Source organism: Rhinopithecus bieti, unplaced genomic scaffold (genome assembly GCF_001698545.2).
Source record: "Rhinopithecus bieti isolate Rb0 unplaced genomic scaffold, ASM169854v2 scaffold_15252, whole genome shotgun sequence".
Lineage (NCBI taxonomy): Eukaryota > Metazoa > Chordata > Mammalia > Primates > Cercopithecidae > Rhinopithecus > Rhinopithecus bieti.
In genome coordinates, this window is record NW_016808399.1 from 1,103,191 (window position 1) to 1,114,445 (window position 11,255).

The 11,255-nt window shown below is 33.7% G+C and overlaps 1 protein-coding gene across 1 annotated transcript in view; it reads right to left on the reverse strand.

The window, feature by feature from the left end:
• The window catches only part of ADGRV1 (adhesion G protein-coupled receptor V1), a 566,041-nt gene that overhangs the window by 453,224 nt on the left and 101,562 nt on the right, over nt 1-11,255 (reverse strand). The window contains 3 exon segments of the mRNA XM_017886717.1: nt 2,489-2,613; nt 3,300-3,475; nt 10,844-11,106. Coding sequence (XP_017742206.1) covers nt 2,489-2,613; nt 3,300-3,475; nt 10,844-11,106 — 564 coding nt within the window.

An 11,255-nucleotide genomic window follows, 5' to 3' on the forward strand; every position in this document is an offset into this window, starting at 1 on the left:
AAAAAAAAAAAAATGGACAAAAATAAAAATCCCCTAACTAATGAAGAGTAAAATTTTTTAAAAAATGTATAATCTCTTAACATGGCTGCTTCCCTCCAAAACATTAAGATCTTTTTAAATTTTGGTTAGTGGTGTGAACATGATGCAGCAAGAACAACTATCAAAGTTGAAACCTGGGCTCCCTATAAATGATTGATCATTTTTAGATTACCAATTCAAAAGAATTTGTCAATGCCTTACATGTAATATCCAATAGCAATTTCCTTTTCTAAAAAATCCAGCATTTTAAATTCTTACGTTGCTCCCTTTTAAAGGTATACTGCAGATTTTTCATTTACAGTCCCAAATGGTCCCGACATACGGACAAATCCTTCTCTACAGTAACTCAAGATGACCACAAATGAAGAATAAGCAATGACTGCTAACGATTAAGAATCCCCAACACATGCTCTCATGAGCACTTCCAAAAAAATGCATGCAAAGTCCAAGCAGTAATGGAGAAAACTAAATTAGAAACCACAATCTTTCATTTTTGGATCCCATCTCTACTTGTCTTCCATACCACTATTAATTATCTCCTTTTTCTTCTAAATATTTAATATTTCTGTACCTTTTCCATCCAACCTACACATGCTTGGGTCTCTCCAAACTAAACATGCAAAAAACCTTCTGAATCCTACACCCCACCACTACCACCTTCTCCAGGTCCTATCTTCCCAGCCAAACTTCTTGAAATGGTTGCATATAGCTGAGGTCTCTCTTCTTTCACCTCTATTCAAAATGGTATTCAGTCTCTGTCTTTCCATACAAATAGCCCTTTCTATGGTCTAATGCCTTCTATGTTGCTAACTGTAATAGTTATTTTTCAGGTTCTCATTTTACTGGACTTCTCACCAGGGGTTGACACCGTTTACTTCTTCCTCCATTTTAAAGCACCCTTCTGCTGGTATCTGCCATCCTGTTTTTTCCTAAGTTTCTTACCAGGTTCTCTAAGTCTCCTTTGCTAGGCCATCATCCCATATCCTCAGCCATTCACCTTGAACCTTCTTATAGTTCAGTCTATAGCATCCTCTTCCCTTCTCCATCTTCAGCCTTTCTTTTCAGATTATTACATCAATTTCCATGACTTCAAATACAATATATATAGCTAAAGTTCCCAGGTTTATCTCTCCAGCAGAGACTTTCTTTTGAGTCTAGAGAAATTTATTCTCAAAAGTAACTCAAATTCAAAATGTGTTAAACCACATTTATTTTACTTCCCTTACCAAAATACAACTATGCTTTTTTTTGGAATTCCATCTTAGTGAATAGCATGAACGCCTTCTCCCATCCAACTGCACAAGCTAGAAACCTGACTCATCTCTGGTACTTCCCTCTCCTTCACCCTCATATTCAACACCTAGTCTAAGCTACCATCATCTTGCCTCCCTGTATCTTCACTTTTCTTTTCTGTGCCAACCCATTATTTACATGGCACTGTGAATAATATCTTCAAAATCCAAATATGATTATACCATACCATATTACATATGGTAACTGTCTTCCATTCCTAAACCACTCAAAGGCTCTCCGTTAACACTATTATAAAGACTGGCAACTATAAAATATTCCTTAAGGTCTCGAATGATCTGGTCTTTTCCAGCTATCCAAGCTCAACATTCCTCCTTATTTCTGTACCTACTATTCACCCAAGTTCTTCGCTTATGTGTTTTTTATGCCTCAGTTTTCTGCCTTCACAGCTTCTCACTCTCACCTCCAGGTTCTTCCAACCCAGTCCTTTGCATAATCAATTCTACTTATTATTCAGTCTTAGTTCAAAGATCAATACCCCTTGAAAGCATTCCCCTATATTCTTTCAACGCTTAGAACTTTTCCTTTGAAGCACCTATTAAAGTTTAAAGTATACATTGATTTTTACTTATTTGATTCATTTCTGTCACCCCCTAAATTCTAAGATCCATGAGTTCAGTGCCATGCCTGGCATGTGACAGGCACCCAATACATACTTTACTTCATTTTATTTATTTATTTTTATTTTATTTTATTTTATTTTTGATGGAGTCTTGCACTGTCGCCCAGGCTGGAGTGCAGTGGTGCCATCTCAGCTCACTGCAAGCTCCACCTTCCGGGTTCACGCCATTCTCCTGCCTTAGCCCCCTGAGTAGCTGGGACTACAGGTGCCCAACACCACGCCCGGCTAATTTTTTGTATTTTTAGTAGAGATGGGGTTTCACCGTGCTACCCAGGATGATCTCAATCTCCTGACCTCGTGATCCGCCCACTTCGGCCTCCCAAAGTGCTGGGATTACAGGCGTGAGCCACCGTGCCCGGCCTCAACACATATTTATAGGTGCAATAAAAGAATCAGATTATCTGTTTTCCATTTTCAAACGATCAATAACATACAATTCATGGGAAAAAATATAAATCTTATACATGTGATATTTCTTGGTTACAGAATTTTGTTCTCATAAGAAATGAAACATACTCATGCCAAAGGCTGTTTCAGATACTGTCTCCCACTGCACACTCACAGCCAAACCAATGCCATTAGTTCGAGATACATTTAAATACACGGTCCTATTGGCTTCTTCGATGTCTATGGAGGTGGCGCTAAAAGAAATACATGGATTGTGGAAAGCAGAGAAAGTACATATTCTACATATTTAAAATATATATCATATTGCTAGCATATACTTAATACACTTTTAAACTTATACAATCCAAGAAAATATTGAAAATCAGTTACTTCAGTAACTTCACACGATATATTCTGAAAACAAATTGTCATTCTTATGTTTCTTCAAATATGTATGAAAACACTTTATAGGAAAAAAATGAGTCAGTAAATTAACATACTAATGAAACTAGATTAAAATATTTTATGATATAAAAAATAAATATTTGTCAGCTTCTAGAAGAAATTTTAAAACCACAATCATGTTAATATATGTTTGAAGAGTCATTCATTTGGTTTGAGCAGTGAAGTCTACTTTATATTATTTCTTGCTTTTCATTATTTTTAAAAACACAAAATAGTACAGACCTTTACCTGAAAGTGTGAACTCCAAGAAAATAAGAATTCTAGTAACACCATTCTAATAACAGGGTGAGTTTAGGTTTTTGATACTCCCAGTTAGGAGAGTAATTGGTCTCTGTAGACCTATCTTTTCTAGAGTTCATTTTAAAAATCCTTTTCAAAATAATTAGACATCAATTTCCTTCTGCATTTTCTTATGCAAAAAATATTCCCTACTTATAGGTTCAGAAGGGATAATTTCCTTATGAATAAACTATACCTATTTTCAACTGCAGAGATACTGAATAGCCCCAAAGGGGCCTGGTTTTGCAAAACTGTTATCAGGGTTTGAACACGTGCCCCTAGTCTAGCACCACCAGTTGGATTAAACAAGGTGCAAACAAAATACTCATCCATTTCTGGTTCCGCGTCTAATATGGCAGATATGTGTAAGGCCTGAAAACAAAATCAAAAGATAAGGTTACTAGAATACAGTATTTTTTGTAACATACATATAGAGAAATCTACTAAACATTTCTGACAACAAAATACCATGTTTTGAAAAATACCATCTCACTTTGATTTAACACTGATTCCTACAATGTGATGGTTACACCTGTTTCAGGTTACTACTTTTAGGATTTTCAACTTTGTGATATATTGCACTGAAGTGTCCAAAAACATTTAGTGCATTTTAAAATAACATTGATTAAAATTACATCTATGTCTTCATTTTGTGAACTTTTGTCCTGCTCTGGCTACATAATTTGATTAATCTCATTCTAATCTAGAGTTCACTGTTAAAAAAACAGTTGCAGTCATAGCAGGCACAAATTAGAAACATCCTGAATGTTCATCAGTGGGAGAACAGACAAACCAATAGTGGTCTATTTTACAAAATGCTACTCAGTGATTTAAAAAAAAATGTCCAACTACTGATGCATGCAACCACACAGACTTAAAAATTATATTGAGTGAAAGAAGGCAGACACAGAAGAGTACACACTGTATGATTCTATTTATAGGAAGCTCAAGCAAAATGAGTCATCAATGATAGAAATCAGAAGTAGTTTCCTCTGGAAAGGGGAAGAGACAAGGGGAATCTTCTCGGTGATGATAATATTAAACACATTTATTTATTTATTTATTTATTTATGAACGACTGAATGAATGAGATGGAGTCTCGTTCTGTCACCCAGACTGGAATGCAGTGGCACTCTGTTCACTGCAACCTCTGCCTCCCAAGTTCAAGTTATTCTCCTGCCTCAGCCTCCTGAGAACCATCACAGGCACGCACCACTAAACCTGGCTAATTTTTGTATTTTTTGTAGAGACAGGGTTTCACTATGTTGGCCAGGCTGGTCTTGAACTCCTGAATCCCTCAAGAGATTTAGGCCCGGGCGCGGTGGGCTCAAGCCTGTAATCCCAGGCACTTTGGGGAGGCCGAGACGGGCGGATCACGAGGTCAGAGATCAAGACCATCCTGGCTAACATGATGAAACCGTCTCTACTAAAAAATTACAAAAAAACTACCGGGCGAGGTGGCGGCGCATGTAGTCCCGCTACTCGGGAGGCTTGAGTCAGGAGAATGGTGTAAACCCGGGAGGCGGAGGCTTGCAGTACTGAGATCCGGCCACTGCACTCCAGCCTGTGCCACAGAGCAACTCCGTCTCAAAAAAAAAAAAAAAAAAAAAAAAAAAAAGAGATCTGCCCACCTAGCCCTCCTGAAGATTACAAGGTGTGTGGCCACTACGCCAGGTCTTAATGTTAAATATTTAATCTAAGTGGTAGTCACATGTGTATGTATATATCTTTAAAAGTCACGAAGCCATATACTTAAGATTTTGTGTTTTTTACTGTTTATACCTCAAAACAAAAACTTTTTGGAATAAAAGCAGTTAATGTCCAGTAAATTTATTTAATCCAATTTGCTCTAACATTTAATTGTCTAATAAAAATAAAAGTATATACATATACTGTGAAAAAGGAGTCTTTTAGAAAAAGTCACAGTAAAAATATAAAAAACAAAAAAATAAAAATTTAAGAAAAATTTAAAAGATGAAAAAACATGAATAAAGCAATAGAAATAATAAAATATTTCAAATTTGAATATTATATACTATTTCAAGATTTAAATGTAAGTGGAACCTGCACAAACAATTAAGTTTTTAAATTTCCCAAAATGTGAAAAAAAAAACATGAAAATGAATATGCATTTGCCAAATTGCTGAAGTTACATAAACTGATCATTAAAAAAATTATTAGATGGACTGTTTTAGACAAATAGCTTCAAATCTATTAGTTTAGATTTCTTATACTTTATATACATGGCTTGAAAAATGCTTAAAGCTAACATAATTAGCTATTTTAAACTTAAACTGTTTTAAAAAATAAAAGTTTAGTAGCAGGAACAGAAAATTGGTTAATATATAGAAAAAGAGGTTTTGGAAGGTAAACTGTGAGTATAGATCATATTTATAATTTAAATCTCAATCCCAACATTTTTCCTCCAATAAACTATTCTGTTGTCAAACAAGCAGTCTGAAGTAAGCAGTTTGACATTTTGTTCAACAAAAAATGTGGCAAAAGGAAAACGACTGGTTGGGACCTTAATGCTACAAAAATTGGCTTGGGGTTTTCTTTTATATGGTTTATTACAATATAAAGTGACATATGCAATTTAAGTGTGCTGAAAATTTAAAAATACCATACATATATTTTCTTTATTATTTACATATTCTTCTAACCCTATTAATAGTAAAATGTTCCACCTTGCCACTTTATACAGAGTAAACAGAACATAGCACTTGTCACATAGTATTGAGCATGTCTTTATCACCTAAGTTGGAAGAATTGTTTTTTCCATTCTAGGACTTGAGTGCTCATCTAAGATAAGTTTATTTTTATAAATATTAAAGATAAACTTCCAATTCTCATTAAAGATTCTTTGCTGTACCTTGAATCGAATACCTTCTTCTAAACAATATAGCTTTGGAAGAGTCAGATCTTTAGATTCATTTGAGGAATTCACTTCTGTCACAATGAACTGAACTGTCACAGTTCCAAACAATCCTGTGCAGTTCCCGAACAATGGTTACAATACTGCAACACTCTCCTGACGTAGACAGCTTGTTGGCTCTCTTAGAAAAGTGCTCACTGTGTTAAATGATAGAACTCCAGGGCGTCATCATTTAGCAGGACAATAATTAAAGGCTGCCAAAATAAAATATTAAAGCAACAAATGAAAATAGATTGGTTATAAATGCTAAAAAAAAGTGTGGATGTCTAATTGAAAAACTAGGCCAACTCTTTTATCCTAAGGTGATTGGTTTTTAAGAGGATCTTAAAAATGACAGAATTTTGGCCGGGCGCGGGTGGCTCAAGCCTGTAAATCCCAGCACTTTGGGAGGGCCGAGACGGGCGGATCAACAAAGGTCAGGGAGAATCAAGACCATCCTGGCTAATACAGTGAAACCCGTCTCTACTAAATAATACAAAAAACTAGCCGGGCGACGAAGGCGGGCGCCTGTAGTCCGCAGACTACTTGGGAGGCGGAGGCAGGAAGAAATGGTGTGAACCTGGGAGTGCGGAGCTGTGCAGTGAGCTGAGATCCGCCACTGCCCACTCCAGCTGGCGACAGAGCCCAGACTCCCCGTCTTCAAAAAAAAAAAAAAAAAAAAAAAAAAAAAAAAAAAAAAAAGACAGAATTTTTCAAAGCATTTAATAAATTCCATATTCACTCATGATAGAAAATATACTCAGTATCTGGATAAAAGGCAGCTTCCCTTAACTTGATGAAGCAATCCCTCCAGAAGTCAACAGCAAATTATCAAACTTAATATTGAAACATTAGCAGCAATTCCCACCTAAAAAACAGAAACAAAATAATAATGTCTGTCATAATTGCTACCATTTAACAGTGTCCCAGGGCTACCAGCCAGATAACACTTGTAAAAGTAGTGGAAAGAGTCAAAACTATCACTATTTTCTAGATGACATGATTGTCTACTTAAAAAATGCAAGAGAAAATATTAGAACTATAGTAAATACACAAAGCAAAGCTGAGTAACTCACAAATCAAGAGTGTTCTATTTTTTACTATCACTTTATTAATAATATTGAAAACGAATACTATTAAGAACTTGCTAATTGCTTTAATCTATATTAACTCTTTTAATTCTTGCAATAACCCTATGATATTGATTATATTATTATTCTCATTTTACAGAATCGCTATGATTGAAGCATAGACAGGTAATTTGAAGAAGTTACAGCTTGGGAAGTGGCCAGACCTGGTGCACAAAGTCAGGAAGTCCGCTTAAGATCATCCATTCTTAAAGACTACTATAATATCTCTATAGATCAGCTATCTAAAAAAAAAAAAAAAAAAAAAAAAAAAAAAAAAAAAAAAAAAAAAAAAAAAAAAAAAGTAGACCTTATTCACAATAGCAACAATACTTAGAAATTAGCCTAATGTAAAAACTATAAAACCTATATGAAGAAAATCACAAACTTTTAATGTATGTAGCAGACACTGTCAGCACCTCACCTATATCCCCTTCAGCCACTCTAAAGTGACCTGCAGCAGTTCCTATTTGTCCAGTGATCTCTCTTTACCTGAAGAGAGCATCAGCCCATGCAGGAGTAAAATCACAACTGTTGCAAATTTAACACCCAAGAGCAACTCTCAAATGATCAGAAATAGGAGTAAGTGAATGAACAGTCCAGATTTCCTTCCTTGTCATGGGACAATCCTAAGCTTTATTCAACCTGGTGTCTAAGAGGGACCCCAGCAGGACTGAGTGTCAGTTGCCCACAGCAGTACTGTTCATTAGGACATCACCTATCAACTTTCCTCTCTCTCTTTCACCTCCTTATTTCTCATCAGGCCTCCACAGATCACCTCTCAAATAAACTAAATCCTTGTCCTAATCCTTGTCTTATAGTTTGGTTTTGAGAGAACACAAGGGAAGGCAATGGTATAAAAGATTTGAATTACTGGAGAGGCATTTTATATTTCTAAATTGCAAAACTTAATATTATAGTGATGTCAAATCCATCCAAATTAATCCATAATTCTAATTCAACACCAATTAAAATTGTTTGTTTTATAGATCTCAGCTTGAATCTAAGATATGAAAGAGACTTTTTTAAGGAATAGGTGAGATAATTTATAGAAAAGAAAATATTTGACCTGCAAAACTAGCAAAATGTACTTCAAGGCTATGATAAATAAAACAGCATGCTATTAGCACATAAATAGGCAAATAGAACAAAACAGAGTCCAGAAAAACAAAAGGTAGATGGATTAAAAAAAAGGAAAAAAAGAAGGGTAGATATTTCATGTTGAAAATTGATGTTTCAGTTCTCTGTACAATATTATGATGTTTCCATAATATTGGATGTTTCATTCTCTGTACAATATTAGGGTATTGTTTTATACATTTTAGAAGAAAAATGAAGTTGTATCCTTGCCTCACACACTACCAATGAATACCTTCCTTATATGTTCAATAATGTAAATATAAATCAAAACTATGAAAATAGTAGAAAAATATAGTAAAATATTTTATGACATTTGGGTGAAAAGACCTAAGTAAGCAGGATTTAAAAGCGTATCAAAATATTTGATATTTTAAATTTAAAAAATTTTATGAGACATTATAATAAAAGATAAATGACAGACTGGGAGAAATATTTGTAATATATTTAAGAGGCAAAGGGCTGAATTCAAAATATATTACTATTCCTACAAACCAATAAAGCAAAAACCACAGGAAAGTATATAAGGGATACAAAAAACAGAATCACAAAGAAAAAAAAAAACAGTGTCAAGCTTATTAACAAACAGGACAATGAAAGAAAAAATCACAACAATGCATAATACAACCACATATTTTTCAGTCATTAGAAATGGCATATGAAAATTTAAAGATTAAAGAAATTGCTGGGAAGGATATGGAGAAACTATTGTATATGTATACAGTTGGAGTGTAACTAACACAGAAGGCAGTAGATTAGTTCTTTCCACTCAACATGCATTGTACTCAACAGATTATCTTAATTATCCACATATACAAAGATTTATGTAAAAGGATATTTACTGAAACTTTATAAGGGTTTGGAAATAGTCTCAAGGTCAATCAATGGGGCAGAGTTTAAGAAACGACTCACTGTCAAAGCACTTATTGCTCTGAGGAATTTTTTAATCTTTAAAAATAGAAAATTACAAAGTAACCTTGGCAGCGCTCAATAATATATTCATTTCTCCTACTCATGGAAGTGGGCATGTAACCTATGTAATTTCAATCAGATTTATATGAGGACCTTGTAGGCATGCATGAATGAGAATACTCTCTCCTGTTATATGAAATGCAGAAGAATGATCCTGATCACCATCTCATGACAATGAATAATGTTAGCCTTGCAATGAAGCCAATATTCCAAAAGGCAAAAAAAAAAAGAGACAGAAAACCTCAGGATCTTTGGCAGAATTAAGTCCTGCTCCTCTGTCATCTAAAGCCATATGTCTCTGTATCCTCAGGTTAAATAAACCAATAAATTATATGTGTTTAAATCCATTTGCATTGGGTTTTCTGTTATTTGTACCTAGACTATTCTCAGCCAACACATGGTATCCATTCATATAACCATTTACCAACCCATTATGTTTTACAAGAAAATGATTTGATCTTAAACGTATACTCTGAATTTGAAAAAAAGCCCCAGCCCCAAAAAAAAAAAAAAAATANTTTTGGAATAAAAGCAGTTATGTCAGTTAAATTTATTTAATCCAATTTGCTCTAACATTTAATTTGTCTAATAAAAATAAAAGTATATACATATACTGTGAAAAAGGAGTCTTTTATGAAAAAGTCACAGTAAAAAATATAAAACAAACAAAAAAATAAATTTAAGAAAAAATTTAAAAGATGAAAAAACATGAATAAAGCAATAGAAAATTAATAAAATATTTCAAATTTGAATATTTATATACATATTTCAAGATTTAAATGTAAGTGACCTTGCACAAACCAATTAAGTTTTTAAATTTCCAAAATGTGAAAAAAAAACATGAAAATGAATATGCATTTGCAAATGTGCTGAAGTTACATAAACTGATCATTAAAAAAATTATTAGATGGACTGTTTTAGACAAAATAGCTTCAAATCTATTAGTTTAGATTTCTTATACTTTATATACCTGGCTTGAAAAATGCTTAAAGCTAACATAATTAGCTATTTTAAACTTAAACTGTTTTAAAAAATAAAGTTTAGTAGCAGGAACAGAAAATTGTTAATATATAGAAAAAGAGGTTTTGGAAGGTAAACTGTGAGTATAGATCATATTTATAATTAATCTCAAATCCAACATTTTTTCCTCCAATAAACTATTCCTGTTGTCAAACAAGCAGTCTGAAGTAAGCAGTTACATTTTGTTCAACAAAAATGTGGCAAAAGGAAAACGACTGGTTGGGACTTAATGCTTACAAAAATTGGCTTGGGTTTTCTTTTATATGGTTTATATACAATATAAAGTGACATATGCAATTTAAGTGTGCTGAAAATTTAAAATAGCCATACATATATTTTCTTTATTATTTACATATTCTTCTACCCTATTAATAGTAAAATGTTCCACTTGCACTTTATACAGAGTAAACAGAACTATAGCACTTGTCACATAGTAATTGAAGCATGTCTTTATCACCTAAGTTGGAAGAATTGTTTTTTCATTCTAGGACTTGAGTGCTCATCTAAGATAAGTTTATTTTATAAATATTAAAGATAAACTTCCATTCTCATTAAAGCTTCTTTCTGTACCTTGAATCGAATACCTTCTTCTAAAACAATATAGCCTTTGGAAGGAGTCAGATCTTTAGATTCATTTGAGGAATTCACTTCTGTCACAATGAACTGAACTGTCACAGTTCCAAACAATCCTTGTGCAGGTTCCCGAACAATGTACAATACTGCAACACTCTCCTGGACGTAGACAGCTGTTGGCTCTCTTAGGAAAAAGTGCTCACTGTTGTTAAATGATAGAACTCCAGGGCCGTCATCATTAGCAAGGACAATAATTAAGGCTGCCAAAATAAAAATATTAAAGCAACAAATGAAAATAGATTGGTTATAAATGCTAAAAAAAAGTGTGGATGTCTAATTGAAAACTAGGCCAACTCTTTACCTAAGGTGATTGTTTTAAGAGGATCTTAAAAATGACAGAATTTTGGCC